The 22,253-nt window shown below is 43.4% G+C and overlaps 1 protein-coding gene across 1 annotated transcript in view; it reads left to right on the forward strand.

Annotated features, from left to right (window-relative positions):
* LOC145999769 (aminopeptidase N-like) overlaps nucleotides 1-22,253 on the forward strand; it is a 137,450-nt gene that overhangs the window by 96,377 nt on the left and 18,820 nt on the right. Inside the window, exon 10 of the mRNA XM_083137064.1 lies at nucleotides 20,118-20,395. Coding sequence (XP_082993190.1) covers nucleotides 20,118-20,395 — 278 coding nt within the window. The remainder of the gene's footprint in view (nucleotides 1-20,117; nucleotides 20,396-22,253) is intronic.

Below are 22,253 nucleotides of genomic sequence, written 5' to 3' on the forward strand. Positions count from 1 at the left end.
ATGAGGTACATGCTGTAGAATGCACGCAGAGCTACGGATTTAGGATAGACGATGTCATCGTGCAGCGTGAGTTTCAAGATCGAAGATTCGCTCGTGAGATGGAACACGCCCATCGTATTTAAGATTCCACAATGCTTTTTGAAAATGTTCCACCGACGGGTTATTTATTTTAGACATGTATGCGAGAACAGAAAGGCATAGGTGGCCGCAGTTAACATCGGTGAAACCCTGGATGCGTTTGTCATTGTAGTAGAGGTTGGCAACACTGAGATACTTCACCAACCTGGCAGGCGGTGTGCCACCGAACGAATCGAAAACAAATGCATTGTTATCGTTAATTTTGAGGTAGCATATCCAATGTGTACCAGGATTTTTGTAACTGTCCAGGTTGACCACGCCATACTCTTTTTTCTTCACAGCAGAGGGTAGAGAATCGGACATGAAAACACCCCTGAAGTTTCTTATTCCCAACAGTTCGATCAGAGATTCAATATCGAAGTTGGACAGGGCTTCTTCTTTTTTTTATATTTTTTCAAAGCATCGAGGTTGCTTTTTTGCTTTTTGGTTATACCTTTCCCCTTCTTCTCCATAGCCAAATTATGACGTTTTTGTTCTTCCAGTTCCGCCTTGTTCTTCTTCGAGTCGATGACGGTTTTCGCGATGGCGGCGCTTCCGCCGGCCAAACTTCCAACGGCCCCCAATGCTGCCAGGATGGCCGGGATGCTGAATATGAAACCTCCGATTTTTTGCTGTTTCCGCGAACGCTGCAAGCGTCTCAATTGAGGTGTGCTGAGAAGTAATTTCATTCCGTGTCCTTTCGTCAAGCAAGAACGTTTCTTCTCGCGTTGTTTCTTGGTGAGTAACCCATCGAGGGCACCTAGATTTTTCAGATTGGAGTATGGTATCTGGTACACAACACCCTTGGGCTTCATGTTGATGCTCTATATGTTATCTTCACGGTATGTTATTTATATATATGTTCTAGGATTTTTTTTGTGTAATTTTTTTGGTATGTTATTTATATATAAATGTTCTGAGATTTTTTTTTTGTTCCGTGTAATTTTTTTCAAGGATATACTTCGCGCAGAGTCGTTACACAAATTCTATTACGTGCTTTGTTTTTTTACCAAGAAGTTCTTTTGTACCCTTGTACACGATTCGAGTTTTGTTCTCGATTAAAATAGCTAGCTTCTCGTCGGATAACATGTCAGCGTATCGATCTGGTAAAAATAGACTGTATTGTGCGTTGAGCAACAGACGCGCCTTGGGGCCATACTGGGTAGAAACAATTGAACCGGAAGTTATCGTGTAAGGTTTGTCCACTTCTAATTCCTGAATTTTTACATATTCGACTGATGAATTTAGCATTTGTTTTAATGCTTGGGCGTCTAGTGATTGTTTACTCATTTTATAAATGGCAAACACAATTGGAGTTTTTTTTTTACGTAGTGTTATTTATATACCGAAGAAATTTTTTTCACGGGTTGAGAAACTTTTTTATTTCTACACACCCCATCCAAGTTTTTGTTTCGTGTTCATGGCGATGGTGGTGCCCAGTGCTGCAACTCTTTCTCCCAGCGAAGCGTCTCTGCTAACGAATCTTTCGAAAGCTGCGTGCTCTAACTTTCTGTCTGCTTCGTGACGTGCATCCAGATCGGTGCGAGTGGTGTTGTAAGCGATGTCGTGATCTTTGCATGCGGCGTCCAACAGATTCACACCCTTGTCTCCTCTCTCCAATCTTTTCTCGAGTTTGGTACCTGGTCCGCAGTACTGGTAGCCAGGTAAATGCATCTCGAAAGGTAACTTGTTGATGATGTCGTTCACGAGACCCTTTCCTTCGGCCACGTTCCAGAATCTCGGAGGCAGCGTGTTGATGATTTTAATGAGGTACCCTATGCCCTTGTCGTCGTTTACGATGAAGTTGGAAAGTTTTGTGCTGATCATGTCCACGATGCCAATCTTCTTGTTGTAGAAATTACGATTGCCTGCATTCTCCTCTCCTGCAATAACCAACAATCGGTCTATGAGCTTGCGCACGTCGTCCACCCACACAAACTCTTTGGGCAGGGTGTTGTAGAGTTTGACGCCGCTGCCTGTTTTCACCTGGTTCCATATCGGCTTGATGAGATTCCTGTATTTTTCGCCGCTGCTCGATTTCACCCTATTCTGCGTAGCGTCGTTGTTCTGGTACAAGGCGTCCGTCATGATCAGAATTTCCTTGTAACTCTGGTAATCTTCTTCGGTGTAATCCTTCGGCTGCTTTTTGGCAACGAGTTCCCACAGTCCCACCGTACCCGGATACCTGTTCCAGCTATTCTTATCGCCTAAATTGACTTTAATGTCGTTGCCTTCAAAAGTCACCTTCGATTTCCCAATCTTCCATACCACACCGCCGCCTTCATTGGTTTCCATGGTGGGATACAATCCGAACACTTCATCCTTGTCGAACTTACCCGTACTCAGGTAGTCTCGTGCCAAAGGTCCCAACTCGATCTTATCCAAAGACGACGACGTGCTGCTTATGGCTCGACGTCCTGGCGGTACGTCCTTCAGTTCAAACGGCGTTGAAGGAATGCTCGAAATAGGCGTGGGTACGGTGTAACTTTTAGCTGCAAGTGGTACGAGTTCGTTGATCAAATTTTTATTTTGTTCTGTGACGCCTTTAATTTCTTTACCTAGATCGCTGATGGCATCGATCACAGGTTGATCTTGACGTTTCTTCTCTTCGTAGAATCCGCGATTCTCGGATTTCCAACCTTTGAAGCGTTTCGCGAGGTAGTTTCGCAACTTGAGATTTTCGTCTTCGATTTTTCGTTTCGCCATAACGTTATTTATACACGTCGTTTCTCACAACGTTGCAACGTTTAGAAAGTCGTTGATTTTGTTTCTATATTTTCCGTCGTTGGGTTTTCTCGTCATGTCGATCGTCGCGAATCCGAAATCGTCACTGTTCCAACAGTGGGAGCAGCAGCGTTCCGAAAATTGATTGTAGTTCATGTCTCCGCCTACGTAGTCATCGTACGCGTGCTTGAGGTTGGTGTGATCTTGACGAAACAAACATATGAAATTAGCGTTGTCGCGTACTAACTGTTTTGGAATTTTGGAAAACGTTTGAGCTAGGAAGAAGCAATCTATTCCTTTGTGACGACCTTGCGTGAAAAAGTTGCGAATTTCATTTTGATTTTCCAGGATGACATCGTCGAACACAACGACTGAATTTTCACGACAATCGTCGAGTGGTTTTATTTCCGAAGCGAACGTTGCAATATCCAGACCATCGTACAGTTTTATCAGTTGCTGGTATTTCGCTTGTTCGAGACTTTTCGAAAATACGTAGAGGTGCCTGTTCTTCCAATCTAACCAATTCGGTGCGAGGAGAAAATTGTCCACGAGCAGTGTTGTTTTCCCACACCCTGAAGGGCCTACGATTAGACAACGGATGCTGTCGGGAAGCAACTCGCCGTTCTTTTTTTTCGTTTGACTTTCCGAATCAGGTAGACGTTTCACGACATTCCACGCACTCATAGAATCACTTCGTTCGCGTCGATCCAACTCTTTTCCGGAAGCCCCAGCCATTTCACCAATAGTTTGTCACCTTTTCTACGCAATACTTTCTCGATAAGGTACGTGTTAGGATGTTTTGTTTTAGAGAGTTCCTCTTCGTAAAATCTTCCTTTCAAAATCTCGTTGCTACTATCTTTTATTATATACGTGTGCCGGTTTCCGGGTAAAACTCGAACCACCGTAAAAAGTTCTGTACTCCAATTTTTTGTGAATCCCTTCTCGAAGGTGCGTTTGAATTTGCTGATCCTCACCTGGTCTCCAATTTTGAATTTTGATTTCTTGGTAGTCGTGGGAGTGTACTTTGGACAGTAAACTGTAGAAATTAAACGCTGCTCGTCAGATTTTGTAACATCAGCTGGCTTCATGCCTATCGTTCTGTGTACCGTATCATTATAGGTGTCGACGAGTTCCGGCAGTATGTCGACCCATTTGTAATTTCCTCGAAGCGTGAATCGTTTCCACATGTGTGTTTTCAAGGTTCGATTAAATCTTTCCACGATGCTGGCTTTGATGTGACTGAAGGTTGAATAATGTCGAATGTCGTGTTTCCGAATAAACTTTTGGAATACAGCATTGTAAAATTCCTTCCCCTTGTCTGTTTGCAAAAACCGAGGTCGTCTGCCGCTTTCGCGAAAAATTGTCTTGAATGCTTCCGTGACGCACGTTCCCGTTTTGGCTTTCAAAGGTAGAGCCCATGCGAATTTCGAAAACGTGTCTATGACGGTGAGGAGGTACTTGTTGCCCTTGTTCAATTTATGCACATTTTTTAGATTGCCGCTACTCATCTCCACGAGGTCACTTTGCCAGAGGTCATCGATGCTCTTGGTTACCACCGCCAAACGTTGGTAGTTGCGGCGTGCAGGTTTATGCAATTCTTCGACGATGGCTTGCCTAGACATTTTTTAGAGATTACGTTTGAAGAGAAGCACCAGCGTGATGGGATTCAAAGAGGGTGGCACTTCGCTCGTGTTTTGAATGATCAGCTTATCGCCGGCACTCACGTCGAAAACGGTGAGATCTTCGTCTTCGTGTATTTCATATATGTTGCGCGTTTCGTTCCAACGTGCCAGAGGAATGTTTCCTGCTTTCTGAACACCACGATTCGATATCAAGGTCATGGTGGGAACGCTAGCTTTTCTGCCGTGAGACCAGTACGAAAATTCGTTTATCTGAATTGTACCATCGAGGAGAAACTTGTAGTACGGATGATAAGGATGTAACATGTACAGTTTGTTACCTTCGACGAACGTGGAGATTCTCTGTTGATTGGGTACGCTGTTGATTTCGATGGCTTGCAGAGAATGCAGTGTAGCGAATTTAGTATCGACGCTAACGAGGTTGCTGTGAAGCTGTCCCAGTGTATTTTGTACGGGCAACAAATGTTCGACTATAGTATCCGTTACGGAAGAAAATGACGGCTTGATTTTCACTTCCACGTTCAACTGCTTGAAGTTTTCGTTGAGTTCTTGTAATTTGGCACCGAAAGAGGCCAGCGTCGATTCCTGCGTGGATTCCAGCACTCCAACTTGATCTCTGATGTTGACGACGATACTCTGAAGGTTCTCGACTTGATTCAATTTCGAACTTTTCTCGGTAAGATCGTTCACGATGCTTCGCATCTCGGTAAACTGTGTGTGAAGGTCGGCGACGCTCTGCGAAGTGGGCAGCGTCGACACCAGCGAAGTAAGTTCGTCTCGAATCTGTTCCACGTTCGCCGTTTCCGTTTCCAGTCGTTTCAGCATACGTGATATGTTTCTTTTCAAAGCGTGCAATTCTTTTGAGGTGGGGAGATTGGCCACCCTACTCTCGAGATCGCTCAACGAACTTTTGATGTCGCTCGATTCGGATAGTACCGTCACCACCGTTTTCAATTTTTCCAAATCTTCGCTCGAAGGTACGCTCGTCCGCAACGATTCCAAGTCACCCTGTATGTTGTCTAGTACGTGATGAAAATGAGCAAGGTTCGATTCGACGTTCAAATTTTCTAAATATTCGATCTTCTGCTGAACCGTGCTCAACGTGTCTTGTATGCTCGTCAACGCACTTGCTTCAGCGTGAATATTTTTAATTTCTTCGTTGATCAACTCCAGAGACGCCTGAAGCGTAGCGATGGTGGTTTGAATATGTTCGAAATCTTGATAAGCCTCCAATTGAATTTTTATGTTCGCGACGCTTTTGCCGATGACCTGCAGTTCGTCTGACGATGGTAGGTTCGTCATGGTATCTTCCAAAGTCTGTAACTTGGATTTAATTTCTTCCAACGTGCCGGCGAATTCTTCTTGTAATTTGGAAACGACGACGTGCAAGCGTTCTACATCAATATCCTTCACGACGGTTTGAAGTTCAGAGAAATTCTTTTCGATTGCCGAAGTTCGTTCTTCGATTTCGAGTTTCAATTTTTCCAAATCTTCATTTTTTGATTGAAATTGCTGCAATTTGGCCAAATCATTTTGAAGCTTATCCACGCTCAACTGTATATTTTGAACGTTGTCGTAAGAAGGTACGTCGACATAATTTTTTATGAGCGTTTTTAGTTCGGAATCGATTTTCAGAATAGGGTCGAGACATTGCGTTTGGAGCGTAGCGATCTCCGACTCTAAACTTTTGTTTAAGGTCTCCTGCAAAGCGATTAAATCGCTCCTCAACTTTTTAATTCGGACGTCCAACATGAGAATCTCTTCTGCGTGGTCTACACGCTTAGTGTTGCCGAAAATATCGTTAGGCATTTTGGTTAACGGTTATTTATAATAGGATAGACGATTCGTAATTCTACGAAGAGAGGAATGAGTTTGTCGTAATCTCCGAGGAGTTCGACGTACAGGTAATCTCCTGCGGAAACATCGTACGTAATGTTAGAAAGCATCTTGTCGTGCTTGATTCGAAAAATGTTCTTGCCGGTAGATATTTTGATTTCGCCTACGTTTTCCGGATTCACGGTGATTTGAAGTTTTCCATCGATCGGAATTTTGTAAAAATGTAAATTGTTGTTGAAGACGTAAAACATCTTGCCCACATCGTCATCCAATTTCGTCCAAATGCTGTTAAGGTGAACAATCAGTAGACCGTTGAGTTTAGTTAACATGGAAGGTAGAAATTCATGATCTGTCGTCGCGCGATGTACAGTCTCCATGTTGGTTTGTTTTCGGAAACCAAAGAGATTCATAGTATGCTGGTTATTTAAAATACGGTCAAAGTTTTTTTTTTTTTGTAATGACAGTCAGTGTTTTTTTTGTAATAACTAACAAAATAATTTTTTTGTTTTTTTTTTTTTTTTTGTTTTTTTTTTTTTTTGTTTTGTTTTATGAATCTTCTGTTGAAGATGGGCATATGTTGCAGGTTTTGCTTTCTGCTAAGCGATAGTGCCCCCACGGCAGTGTGTGGATTCCACATTGGAGAACGCACCTCTTGTCATCGTTGGGATCCAGGGCAATCTTCCTCACTTTGTTGGTGGTCAACACATGGTCGACGCTCTGGATGCGCTGTTCAGCTCTTAGAACAGACGACCTGGTCTTGAGGCAATCCACGAAGTCCTCGAATATGAGATGCTCCCGAACCACCTGTCTGCCAACACCCTTGGCCTTCTTGGTAACGCCACCCTCGGCTTTGATGGTATAGGCCTTGGCGCGAAGACCTGCAAACTCGAGAATCACGTCTCCGTCCTTCTCGTCTTTGAGTTTGCCGGGCACCTTCTTGTTGCGAGTCGGGATTTTGTATCGGTTTGGCTGGGGATAGCCTGACGTGTCAAAGAGGTTAACCAAAGATGGAACTGTGGCTATATCCCCGTATGCGTCGGCTGTGCGAACGTGGTACACCAAGCTGTCCGTGTCCGTGTAGAGAAGCGAGATGTTGTGGCCGTAGTGTGGACGTAATATGTCGTAGTATGTCTCGAACATGTGGAGCTTGCTCAGATCCAGAACTGTGGCTCCAACGTAGATGGGCTTGGTGAGTTTCACCACACCTTGCCTCATGTGAATCAGAGCCAGCTGCTCGTTATAGATTGTTCGAGACTTGAACAATGGACTCGCGACAAGCTGACGACATCGCTCTTTCCTCGTCACCAATTTTATGTCCACGCGATTCCGTACATTCTCCATGGTCTTGCCAAACACCGCATTATTCATGAGCTTGAAGAAATCCCTATCAAGCTCGGACGTAGCTGCGGTGCGGTGTTCGGTGTTGACTTCAATATATGGACGCAACCATGGAGAATGCTCGAACTTGAGGATGTGGCGAACTGCGTGGACTGTGACCCCTTGCTGCATCAACCACCGGAGATTCTGGTAGTGAAGGACGTAATTCTTCTTGGGTTCGAAATCCATGACGAGCTTCGTCTGGTTGGAATCGGGTGGACACTTGAACTCGGGTGTAGGGGGAAGATCGCAGAACAAATCCTGCAGCTTCTCGGAGAACTCAAGGTCCACCTCGGCGAAGAACCCATGTTCCGAATCGTCGAAACCTTCAACGTCGAAGTTGGAGGGATCAGCCCACTCGAACCCTCTAAAAGGGAGTGGCTGCATCATGGAGTGCCCGTACAAGTTATTCACGTCCGTGTGCATGATGTAGCTCGACGGTTGGGTGGAGTCGTAGCCAGTAGCCATGTGATGGTTGTTGGCGCATGCGTGCCGTTGCGACACCTGGACCATTCCACCCCGCACGGCGCGTTCCACAAACAGCATCATGTCCACGTCCGAAAGAAGCTCCAGCTTGATTTTCGTCACCAGAAACATGGCTGACCACGCCAGTCCGGGGAGACTATAGAAGTAGGCAGGATCCAGGTGGTAGATGTTCTTTGCGGTCGCCCGGAACGTCTGGAACACGTCGGCGAGGAGCGTCACATCAAGTCTGAGGTAGGCATCGTGGTAGTCTCCGAGATTTTGGCAATCCAGCTCGCGCCACATGGACTGGGCGTGATGATATTCTTCGTCGGTGATGTTCGAGCCTCGTAGCTGACTGTAGAACTTCGCCTGGGGAGGTAGCGACGTCTCCGCAAACTTGGTAGAGTCGGTGACGTATTCGTAGGGGTAGACCCCCTTACGCCTGAAGAGACCGGCGTCCAAGTTTGGAAAATTCGCAGAGGTAATGAGCATTTGCTCGTTGCTCAGCTTCCCTGCAAGGGCATCGAGGCTGGCCGGGAGGAACCTCAGGGAATCGAGGAAGCGAAGCTCGACGGTAGAGCCGGATTCTGGGATCGACACTCGCTTGCTCACACTGATGTAACGCTCCTCGTTCTGGGCGAGAACGTTGATTCGCATGTCGTCGTACCCAAGATGCTTGATCAGGTGGTGAAAGTCGTACCCCGAGCCATTGTGAAAAAACACAGGGATGAAGCGCGGGTCCCGGGCCAAGCGGTTGCAGTCGTTGCACCAAGGACCAACGTACCTACCGTTAAAGTGATCGTGGTGATGGACTTTACGGTTGTTGATGCTAAACTCACAGGTGCACACAGGACAGGTAGTAGCCTCCTCGTGTCTATGTTGATCGTCGGGGGACAGTGGGAGCATAGACTTGGGGGCCAACAATACCTTCCCTATCTCGATGGCCTCGTCAACCATCCTCTCGAGGAAGTGTTTGGCTGCGTCGGGACCGCGATACACGTAGGGCTCGGGGGCGATGGGTTGGTCTCGTCGCACCACAACGTATGCGAAACTGGATGCCTCGTGGAGTTGGTAAGGGGTGGTGGAAGAAACTTCGGGATCGGGATCGCAAGTGGACAGGGGTTTGAGAAAAGCCTCGAAATCCGCGATGATGATAGCGGGGTGCTCTACCATAGCACCATGCATGCGGAAATGCTCCACGTCGCCAGGTTTGGGCAAGTCTGCCACCCCCGGCTCGTTGGCATTGCAGTAGAGCTTGTGGTTAGCGAGCTTCTCGGCAGCGATGTTGGGACCTCTGATGTGTTGGTAACTGCGTTGATCTCGTCCGTCGAACATTGACAAGCACCTGCGACAAACTTCTTTGTGGTGTTCGTGTTTGCTTGTTTGGCTCGAAACAAGTCTAGAGAGGGAACGGATGAGGGTGTAGTGGTGATGGGTCTCGTCCTTGATGAGTAGGAGATGGATTTCTCGAGCATCATTGTCGTCTACGTCGCTCACCCGGATAGGGTACACTACATTTTCGTCAGTGAGGCCATAAACATTGATGGCCAACCGAGGGTTGTGTGTGCGGGCCTCGAACTTGCGAATGTCCGAAAGCGCCATCGGGTAGTTGATCCCAGCCATCTCATCTTTCAGCTCTGGCTCGTAGGGTAGGTAGTGGTTAACTCGGTGTGGTTGTTTTTTCCAGTGAACAGGGTGTAACGCTGCAAGCACACACCATATGAAGCACTTGGCGTCACTGTTTTGAATGTTCAGGACAGCCTTTTTATCCTCAATCGCAGATGGTAAACGGACGTAGCTGGAGGCGGAGAGAGGCACAAACTTGCAAAGTTTGACGCGCAGTTCGTGAGGCTCGCCACACAGCGAACCCCCCGAACCCTTAGCTTCATGTTCTTCTTGCTTTGCCAGCAGCTCCTCGACAAACTTGTTGTAGATATCCTCGAGGTTGTCGACATCCGCCAGATGCAACGTCTTCGCCTTGGTGTTGTGGCAGAAGCTGTAAATTTCATCAGACGGCTTCTTGTACCAACAACGTAGCGATGCGTAGAATTTAGTGGAGTGCGTTGCAAGCGCATCGCCGAGGACGGAAATAATTTGCGCTTGCACGTTCTCTAAAAAGCTACGCACGTCGCATGAGCCCTCCGAAATAAAAGAAAAATCCTCTAACGAACGCTGGAAAGCAGACTGGTCTGCTTTTATCGCAGGCTTGACGCGTTTGGCGAGTGGTGCATTGATGGAGGCTGCTTCCGCCTTCCTCTTGGTGGAGGTCGAAGGCTGGGCCCCAGATGTATTTTTGCTTAGGCAAGTAAGCTTATGCTTTTTGGCATACGCAATTGTAATATGTTTATTACATCCGGAACACAGTTCGGTGGCAACCAAATGCTTGCCTGGCACGCAGGTGCGACAATGTCTTGCAAAATGTTCGCTTGATATAGTTTTTTCGCACACAGGGCAACTTTTCATGGAGCGCATTTTTTCGGGGTATGTTTATTTATATATGGGTGGTGTTGCCTTCCTCAAATATATGCTTTAATCAACTCTATAAAAAAATTAAAAAAAATATATAAGAAAAATATGATTGTAGATAGAAAAAACACAATAAATATTGTATGCATGTGTAATTCTATTTAGCTTATTTTTGCTAGACACAAATTTTCTTCAGATTTTATTGCCCATTAGTATATTTTTCGACTATTCTAGTAGAGGCGTGAAACTATGAAAATGTTTTTGTTTATATATATTCTATTGTTTTGGCTGATATAATAGCAAATATATAGCTATTTTGAAATTCTAAAACTTTCAGGTATACTTAATTTTACATGCAAACATACATCATAAAAAATTACACAATCGTATTTTTTTTTCCATACGCACATTTTTTTTATTTTTGGAAAACAAAGTTATTTTCGATCTCCATTTTTTAAATCAAACAATAAACATTATTTGTGTTTATAGTATTTGTCGGGCAATAGCAGATAAAACAAGAATGGGTTTTCTACGACCTATAGTTTACGAGTTACAAAACAACTTAGAAATTACATCTTGAAATTTTAATTTAAAATAACTCGAAAACAGTAGGCACTAATCATTATGTTTCCAATAGGTTGCAGAGTACCTTCAATTTTTTATCAAATATCATTAAAATTTTCGAAATAGGGTAAAAACTAAGCCAGCAAATCAAGTTTCTCAAAAAATAAAAAAAAATTGTCTATATTTTCGAAACTTGAGGGGGTAAAATCGATTTTATTTGCTAGTCGAATAGTTTTCGTCAAATCCTATCCAACAAACCTAAAATCATCATCCTAGCTCAATTAGGAGCCGAGAAAATCAATATCTTGGAAAACGTCTTAAGATTTTTGTCTTAAGAAAATTTTCTTGACAGACCGGAAGTAACATCTTGACAGACCGGAAGTCGACTTTCTTAAAGATTAAGATATTTGTCTTAAGACGTTTTCCAAGACATTGATTTTCTCGACTCCTATGGGACCTAGAACCATGTAACTTTGGTCTATGTATATACCAGTACTTGCCCGACCCTGTGGCCGAGTGGTTAGCACATCGCGCTGCGACGCCAAGGGTCCCGGGTTCGAATCCCGATCGGGTATGGTTGTTTGTGAATATCCATTTTCATCAATTTCATCACTCATCCCCATCTTCGCAAATTAGCCAAGAGGCACAAAACACAAAATAAAATAAACTAAATCAATCAATCAATCAATCAATATACCAATACTTTTCCTACATGTTCACTCACCTTACAACCCACTCGATCAAAAAAAATAAAATTTACCCCCTGCGCGCATGCGCACATGTTAAAATTTAAAATATAGGCTCGACATTAAAACAAAATATTATTTTTTTTTCCTCCTCTCCTCTCTCTGGCCAAGATTGCAAATAATTGCAGAAATAATAATACCATGATATTTTTTTAGACTGTAGGTCTAAATAAATAAGATTCGAATAACTATGTACTTCCACTAGCCTTTGCAATAGCGCAGCGATAGCATTGTAATCAAGAGATCTCGGGTTCGATACCCGCACAAGTAGTTCTTGAAACTGTAGGTTCAGTCCCCGATTAGCCTTACTGTGCATAACATAGACTTAAAACATCAAATCAATCAGTACTTCCACTAGCCTCTGCGATGGCACAGCAATAGCCTTGTAATCAAGGGTTCGATACCCGCACAAGTAGTTCTTGAAACTGTAGGTTCAGCCCCGATTAGCCTTACTGTACATAAAATAGACTTAAAACATCAAATCAATCAGTACTTCCACTAGCCTCTGCGATGGCGCAGCAATAGCCTTGTAATCAAGAGTTCGATACCCGGTGGAGGCATAAGTAGTTCTTAAAACTGTAGGTCCAGTCCCGATTAGCCTTACTGTGCATAACATAGACTTAAAACATCAAATTAATCAGTACTTCCACCAGCTTCTGCGATAGCACAGCAATAGCCTTGTAATCAAGGGTTCAATACTCCCACAAGTGGTTCTTGAAACTGTAGGTTCAGTCCCCGATTAGCCTTACTGTGCATAAAATAGATTTAAAAACAACAAAATCCAATCCAGAGTATCAACAAATTCAAAAAATAGAGTTTCCCCTGTACACTTGTATAATTTTAAACTCAAAGTTCGATACCCAGCAGAGGTGATTCGGATCCCGCTGAAGGCCCAGTTTCGATTAGCCTTACCGCGTAAATTTTAGTTTTATAGCTAGTCAAGCAACTTGTGTGCGTATAACTTATGCTGATATGGTACTCACCTGACAGACCAAACTAATTCAGCTTCTATTACACTTGATATTTACACTTGGTATAGCGTACACTTTTATGCGACTGCCCAGTAGCAATACTCGACTGCAACTAATGTGCGCGAGGTTTCTAATAGAAACTTATACCTGCCGGCAACTAAACTTTCAAGGTTGGTTCGAGTTATGCGTGAACGCCCTTTCCTAGAAAACATATCGTTGACGCCCAGCTGTATTCTGCCGAAAACAAGTAGAATTTGTTTCGTGCAGAATTTATGACATCGCACAGCCTGGGTGTGACTGCAGGAAACTGTCAATCACATAGCCGCCGCAAAAGCTGAGAATTTGCACAGTTTTCGGCAGTAACAAATAATCTTGATTTTTGTCGAGTTTCAAAAAGCTTATCACGCCCAGATATTTAAACATCCGGTTTAATTGTTACCGCTGCCGCTAGTTGATCGCACCCATCGTACCCAACCCATCCGGTTTGATTGTTACGCGACATCGCAGCAGCGATTTCCCACGGCAGCTCTTTTCTCCCCCCACGATTGCTTTCAAGCATATCGTTTCGCTCTGTTGCTTTAGTATCCTGGGCTGTAATGATACCATCAACTCGATGGACAACTTTTTGTAGTCGCACCCAGGTGATTAACAGCTTCCTGTTGTATAATTGATGGTTTCCTATAGTTACCCGCCCAAGTTTCCACACAACACAGTTGAGTTGACCACAGATTTTCAGATTATCCTCTCAGTCACTCCCAACAGTCGATGAAAATTGTAGATAGGCTGTGATTGATGGCTTCCCGCAGTCACCCACCCAAAGTTTTTACATGGTTGAGTTGACTACAGATTTTCAGTTTGCCCTTCAGTCACTTCAGTAGATGAAAATACAAAAATAAAAAAAAGTACGTACGTGTGTGTGTGGCGCATCGTTGTCGCGAGAGAGGATTGCAAAAATCACGATATACATTGGCGCTCGGGACTTGGAAATAATGCATATTCGCTCACCACTGTTGCCAGCTTAGTCTCACTCTTTATCTTACAGCAACATTGGCATCTTTATTTTTTTAGTTGTAGGTGGGTTGCCAACGCACTCTAGTTAATAATGCTACATATTATACACGCACACACATACTGTGTTGCTATCTATCTATCTATCCCTCTCTCTTTTACGGCAGTATATATTTATTACCGACTCTTCTTGCTCAGTGTGTGTATGTTACGTCAGTATATAAATTAGTTAAGCCTCAAGTAAGATAGCTCTTGCCAAGTAAAAAAAAGCTGTAGGTAAATATTAGCAACACTATCGGTTGTTTAACTTTTCCCTCTCTCTTTTTTGTAAAAAGCTATGGCAAAAATACCAGTAGGTTGGCAAATTGCTTTATGCACTGTAAAACCTCAAGCAGTATTGCCAGCTCCTTGCTTTAGGTTAGGTTAGACCCAAAAACAAACCTTAGTGACTTTTTTTCAAGTAAGATGTTGGCAATACTCCAAGACAAGCCTCAAGCAGTATTGCCAGCTCCTTGTTTGAGGTTAGGTTAGACCCAAAAACAAAAACCTTGGTGATTTTTTTTAAGTGAGGAGTTGGCCACACTGCGAGAAAAGCCTCAAGCAGTGTTGCCAGCTCCTTGCTTGAGGTTAGGTTAGACCCAAAAACAAAAACCTTGGTGATTTTTTTAAGTGAGGAGTTAGCAACACTGCGAGCGCCACCGAGCGCCATTTTCGGTTGGTCAACCGGCCTGGCTACCCTACTAAACTCCAATTGTGTTTGCCATTTATAAAATGAGTAAACAATCACTAGACGCCCAAGCATTAAAACAAATGCTAAATTCATCAGTCGAATATGTAAAAATTCAGGAATTAGAAGTGGACAAACCTTACACGATAACTTCCGGTTCAATTGTTTCTACCCAGTATGGCCCCAAGGCGCGTCTGTTGCTCAACGCACAATACAGTCTATTTTTACCAGATCGATACGCTGACATGTTATCCGACGAGAAGCTAGCTATTTTAATCGAGAACAAAACTCGAATCGTGTACAAGGGTACAAAAGAACTTCTTGGTAAAAAAACAAAGCACGTAATAGAATTTGTGTAACGACTCTGCGCGAAGTATATCCTTGAAAAAAATTACACGGAACAAAAAAAAAATCTCAGAACATTTATATATAAATAACATACCAAAAAAATTACACAAAAAAAATCCTAGAACATATATATAAATAACATACCGTGAAGATAACATATAGAGCATCAACATGAAGCCCAAGGGTGTTGTGTACCAGATACCATACTCCAATCTGAAAAATCTAGGTGCCCTCGATGGGTTACTCACCAAGAAACAACGCGAGAAGAAACGTTCTTGCTTGACGAAAGGACACGGAATGAAATTACTTCTCAGCACACCTCAATTGAGACGCTTGCAGCGTTCGCGGAAACAGCAAAAAATCGGAGGTTTCATATTCAGCATCCCGGCCATCCTGGCAGCATTGGGGGCCGTTGGAAGTTTGGCCGGCGGAAGCGCCGCCATCGCGAAAACCGTCATCGACTCGAAGAAGAACAAGGCGGAACTGGAAGAACAAAAACGTCATAATTTGGCTATGGAGAAGAAGGGGAAAGGTATAACCAAAAAGCAAAAAAGCAACCTCGATGCTTTGAAAAAATATAAAAAAAAAAAGAAGCCCTGTCCAACTTCGATATTGAATCTCTGATCGAACTGTTGGGAATAAGAAACTTCAGGGGTGTTTTCATGTCCGATTCTCTACCCTCTGCTGTGAAGAAAAAAGAGTATGGCGTGGTCAACCTGGACAGTTACAAAAATCCTGGTACACATTGGATATGCTACCTCAAAATTAACGATAACAATGCATTTGTTTTCGATTCGTTCGGTGGCACACCGCCTGCCAGGTTGGTGAAGTATCTCAGTGTTGCCAACCTCTACTACAATGACAAACGCATCCAGGGTTTCACCGATGTTAACTGCGGCCACCTATGCCTTTCTGTTCTCGCATACATGTCTAAAATAAATAACCCGTCGGTGGAACATTTTCAAAAAGCATTGTGGAATCTTAAATACGATGGGCGTGTTCCATCTCACGAGCGAATCTTCGATCTTGAAACTCACGCTGCACGATGACATCGTCTATCCTAAATCCGTAGCTCTGCGTGCATTCTACAGCATGTACCTCATACCTAACGTCACGCAGCACAACAACAAAATTAGCGTCGGAAGCGAACACATCGTCGTCACGCCAGGCCAATACAATCTTTCCACTTTGCAAGCTCAGTTACCCAAAGGCACGTACCTTTCTCAAAATTCGGTCACGCACAGAGTGGAAATCGTGTCGGCGACGGAAACCATAAACCTGGGCACCATGGGAGAACTTTTAGGTTTCGAGAACGACACCAAACTCGAAGCTGGCATCAAACATACGGCAACCAACATTCCTAAATTTCTAGCCATAGAAACTCTGAACGTTCACTGCAACGTGGCGGAAGGCATGATCACAAAATCCTCGGACGGATTGTTAGGAAGTCACAAGCAGACAGGAATCATAGCCACATTCAAACCCAGTTCCGAATTCATGGAACCGATCATCTACACACCCTCTTCGCCGATCTATTTTCCAGTATGCCGCAACCGCATAGACGACATAGAGTTGGTGGTGACAAACGAGAAAGGAGACGTGGTGGATTTCGCAGGTGCAACGACCACTGCCATCGTGGAGATCAACGTATAATAAATAACACGCATAGTAAAAATGGAGCAAATCGAAAGTTACGAATTGCAATCTTTCCCTCCGAACCGTCGCACGTTCGCCAATCTCAACGAAGCAAACAGGGAGATCGAATACGATGTGGACGTAGGCGATGGGTTCGTTCATCCTCACAGAGCGGACCTCTACCTTCAATTCGACGTGGTGAAGAAGGAAAGTGGAGAAGCGTTTCCACCCAATGCAAATTTGAAACTCGTGGACAACTTCGTACCTCACCTGTTCTCGCAGGTGGAGGTGAGGAAACACAACACCGTCATCGACAGAATAGATTATCCAGGCATCACGTCGACGGCAGTGGGAACATTGAAATTATCCAAAACAGACGCGGCATACTATCAAGCGGGAGGATTCGAAGCGGGAACAAAAATATCGACGAGAAGTCACACGGTGCTCTTTCCCATGCGTCTGCTGCCGGGATTCTTCTCCGACTACAAAGAGATCATGTGGAAGGGAGGATTGCGCGTCACGTTTCGAAGAGCGGCCAACGACAACAACGCACTGATGCGATACACCAACTTGAACGCCGACAGCACGCCGATAGCCAACACATTACCTGAAGCAGCCAAGTGCGTCATCCGGAGCATGGAATTGAGAATGCCGATCGTGGAATACGAGACGAACTACGCCCTCAAGTACAAAGCGGAGATCTTGAAGAGTCCGCAGGTGCCGATTCACTTTCACGGTTACCAGTGCGTGCAGAAGATGGCGTCGGGGAGTCACATGGAATTCGACGTGACGACACAGTTCAACAACATACAGTTCGACATGCCAGATTTCGTCGTAGTGCTCTTTCAAACCGGTCGCGATAACAACCAGGAAAAAGATTCCAGCAAGTTCGACGACTGCAAGATCAAAAACATTTATCTGAAGAATGGCAGGAACGAAGTGTTCCCGCGCGAGAATTACAACCTCGACATGACCAAAGACGATTACCTCAAACTTTACGAAGCTTACACCTCTTTCAAACGCGTGACCGAGGGAAGCATGGACATGTACTACACGCCCAGCGAATTCAAAATCCGCAGGCCGATGTTCGTCATCAATACCACGAAGAGGAAGCAGGTGGTGGTCAACGATCGAACCAACATCAAGATCGTCTGCGAGTTCAACAGTCCGTTGCCCGAGGACACCGTATGCAGTGTGATCCTGGTCGCCGAGAAGTCCTTTGTCCACGACGTGAAGAACGAGAGGGTCACAGAGCAGTTTTAACAAGTTTTTAACCTCTTTTCTTGCACAATAAGAAATTTTTGTACTAGCACAATCAGTTTCAATAGCACAATACGAAAATTTCACTAGTTCAAAATCAGTTACAATATTAATTTCATCAGTTATGAATTACAATATCATCAGTTTTTGCACTATAGCACAAGACAATCAGAATTTTTTGCACAAAAATTTTGTTGTTGTTGTTTTTACATGAGAAAATTAACAATAAAATTCTTTTTTTTTTTTATCGTTTCAGATGCTGTCGAACATCAAAAACACATACACATACACACACACTAGAAAAAATAAGCATGCAACTTTATTTGTAACACACACATACATTCTCCATCTTCATCAAAAAATATTATAATAAACATAATTATTTTTATCTATATCTCACAATAAAACTCTATATCCAAAAAATATTACAACATCAAAATAACACTAGAGTCGTTAGTACACGTTGCATGCATTACGGAGGTCCTCTGTAGGGTTTCATGGAAGTTTGGGGAAAAAAAAAAAAAAAAAACACGTGAAACTCTACAGAGGTGTGGTTATCTAGAGCCGCAGCCATTAGAACCTTTTTGGGTTGGGCACCACGCACCCTGGCGGGGTTAGGGGCCAGGCATCCTAAAAACAACAATTATTATTTGTTTGTTTGCGTCACAATACTGAAATAAAGAGAAGTACGTACGTGTGTGTGTGGCGCATCGTTGTCGCGAGAGAGGATTGCAAAAATCACGATATACATTGGCGCTCGGGACTTGGAAATAATGCATATTCGCTCACCACTGTTGCCAGCTTAGTCTCACTCTTTATCTTACAGCAACATTGGCATCTTTATTTTTTTAGTTGTAGGTGGGTTGCCAACGCACTCTAGTTAATAATGCTACATATTATACACGCACACACATACTGTGTTGCTATCTATCTATCTATCCCTCTCTCTTTTACGGCAGTATATATTTATTACCGACTCTTCTTGCTCAGTGTGTGTATGTTACGTCAGTATATAAATTAGTTAAGCCTCAAGTAAGATAGCTCTTGCCAAGTAAAAAAAAGCTGTAGGTAAATATTAGCAACACTATCGGTTGTTTAACTTTTCCCTCTCTCTTTTTTGTAAAAAGCTATGGCAAAAATACCAGTAGGTTGGCAAATTGCTTTATGCACTGTAAAACCTCAAGCAGTATTGCCAGCTCCTTGCTTTAGGTTAGGTTAGACCCAAAAACAAACCTTAGTGACTTTTTTTCAAGTAAGATGTTGGCAATACTCCAAGACAAGCCTCAAGCAGTATTGCCAGCTCCTTGTTTGAGGTTAGGTTAGACCCAAAAACAAAAACCTTGGTGATTTTTTTTAAGTGAGGAGTTGGCCACACTGCGAGAAAAGCCTCAAGCAGTGTTGCCAGCTCCTTGCTTGAGGTTAGGTTAGACCCAAAAACAAAAACCTTGGTGATTTTTTTAAGTGAGGAGTTAGCAACACTGCGAGCGCCACCGAGCGCCATTTTCGGTTGGTCAACCGGCCTGGCTACCCTACTGTTGTCCATCTTTATCTCCTAAGCAATATTTAATAGAAACTTGAAACTTTGTGAGAGCAAAGTACAAGTTGTTCCAACATATACAGCGTCAAAAACTCAAAATGTCAAATTTTGCACATTCGCCAGTTCGTGATACAGGAGAGTTGACATATTCGCCAGTTCGTGAAAACATCGACGATTATATATATATCCAAAAATGTTAAAATAGTCATTTGCATGTGCAATACGCAAAATCTATAACTATCTGGGCCGTATTGATTATTATACGTTATTTTCAGAAGGGTCCACATTCGAAGTCGCGATGACGTAGTGGTAATGTCGTCGCCTTGTAATCAAGCGGTCCTGGGTTCGCTACCCGTTGGAAGCACATTGCACAGTGGTTCGGATGCTACTTTAAACTGTACGTCCAGTCCTGATCAGCCTAACTGTGCATAAAGTGCACGTATAACAACAATTCAACCACAAAAGCTCAGATTTCTGGGCACTTACACTGTCGAAGTAAATATGCAGAAAAGGAACTTGCAGATAGAACCAAAATATGTTGCTACCAGCAAAACATTAAAGTGTGTCTAAGATACATCTATGTAATTTTATATAATATTTATGTTTTATTTTAATTATTGTTAATAATGATGCAAATATACACGTAGAATTTCCTGTTTACACATGAATCCAGCAATGCTAACTCTCCTCCTGCAGGCCTGTACAGGGTGAACTACGATCTGATCAACTGGCGGCTCCTGGCGAGGCAGCTGAACAGCGACGGCTACGATCAGATCGGAGTGATCAACCGGGCGCAGGTATTGGACGACGGCCTGGACTTCGCGCGAGCCGGTTGGCTGAGCTACGACGTTGCGCTCGACGTCACCAACTACCTGTCCAGGGAGAAGCACTTCCTGCCGTGGCTGGCCGCCCTCAGCAACCTCGGCTACATCAACAAGATGACCAGGACCACGCCGGCCTACGGAAAGTTCAAGGTAAGGGAGAAAGGATTGATTTGATTTGATGTATTTTTTTGTGCGAGCCATAGGCTGTACGCACTACATAGTTTTGATTTTTCTACAATATTTTTTTTTACATTTAGTTTTCTTTTAAGCTGTCTCTTACTTTGTCCCCTATATACACATTCTTCCCCTCCCTCGGCAGTTCTTCTTCCAGTATTTCTTCCTTCTTCCTCGCCCCGCTTATCTTTTCCTGCACTCTCACCAAAACACGCATACATTTTACTTTACACACACGGCTCGTCTGGAGCATGATCACTCATTTCGCTGCCTTCTCTAATAGCTTCCTCCCGCTGTTCTCTTACTTCTCCCAGGTATTTCCCCACTTGCTGCCCCGCTTCCTTTATCTTTATTCTGTCGTCTACCACTTCTATCACCTCCCTCCCTGTTAAGTTTTCATCCATTTGTCTTTTAGCTCACGTGTAGAAGGGCAGTTCAGTAGGATATGCTTGTCCGTCTCCTCCCCATCGCACAAAGGACATATCGTTTCCACTGATTCGTTTCTCTTTCTTAGTTGTTTCCATCCCCCTAATCTGAACCATGCGCCTCTTTAATTTTTTCCCACAACGTGGATATATTTCGCTTTCCCCCCATTCTCTTACTCTTAGCTGTTCCCTGATTGAGGTCTTTGTTTGGCAGTCTGCTATGATTTCTTGTCTGTCTATGTCCAGTAACGTGTCTGTGATTTGATTTTCTGTTGAGATGCCTCCCCCCCTTCCTCCCTCGTGGTTAAGGAGTTAGAAAGGATTGTGGAAGCGGTCATTGAGACAAAACCTTTGGGTGCGTCAGACTTACACCAGAGTCAAGATAACACCCGGCCTCAATTCACAGCATAGAATGCTTTGACAAAGTCCTGCTTCCTTGTTTGATACTTCGGGGAGAAGGAATTCTAAGGTTGCCGCTTGTTGCACTAACAGCTGTAGGCCTAATCAGATGCTTGACTGGAGGTTTCTTCGTAGGTGAACGGGTTACTGCCAGAAATGAGGATTTCGTACCGGATTAAGGAGTTGGCTTGAATCGTCTCTAGGTTATTTGCACCCGTCACATTATATGGTGCTAAGCCCCTTAGCCAGAACTTTATTTCGGGCGGGGGCTCACCTATCAGCCCGGGCGTCGCCAGAAATATTTGTAGGGGGTAGGTAGGCCATAGATAAACTTGATTAGTACAAATAATAAAGGCAATAATAATTATTCTTATTTTACAATAATAACTATTATAAGTTATTAAAAATATACCAATTTCAATCTAAATGTATTGTTATTATTACATAAATGGAGAGACGTTGCTACTCGATCTACTGTATCAGTGAATATCTAACACAATTGTTGTCCATTATTTTTCTTATATTTTGTACAGTTAGTGTACTGATATTCATAGTTATTGTATTTTGTTATTAACTTTTACACAATCATTCAAAAAGAATTTTTAACAGTTAGTGTTAATTTTACTCCTAAAATTTATATTGTGTGACCTCCCACAAAGAAAACTATACATTTTGAGAGCCGTGGATCCATTTATTCTTTGGATTAAATGGTAGAATATAAAATTATAACCTGGTTACTCTATTATACACTAAACTTTCTTTCGATGTAGAGCAGTTTTGTCATAACTTTATTTTTGTTAACAACAATAAAAATAACATTTAAATTAGATATTTGTAGGATTTCGAGAGTCTTCAGCCCCCTTAGCCCTCCCCCCTTATCATTACTAAAATCAACATGTGTCTATAAAATCTTCTTAGGTTAAAAGCTGAGACTGTAAAGGGTCCCTCAGCATATATAAGGACAATGCACATCCCTACAGACGATTATACTGACTGTAGGTCAAGACGCC

This window comes from Lepisma saccharinum, chromosome 15 (genome assembly GCF_977018435.1).
Source record: "Lepisma saccharinum chromosome 15, izLepSacc3.1, whole genome shotgun sequence".
NCBI classification, from domain to species: Eukaryota; Metazoa; Arthropoda; class Insecta; order Zygentoma; family Lepismatidae; genus Lepisma; species Lepisma saccharinum.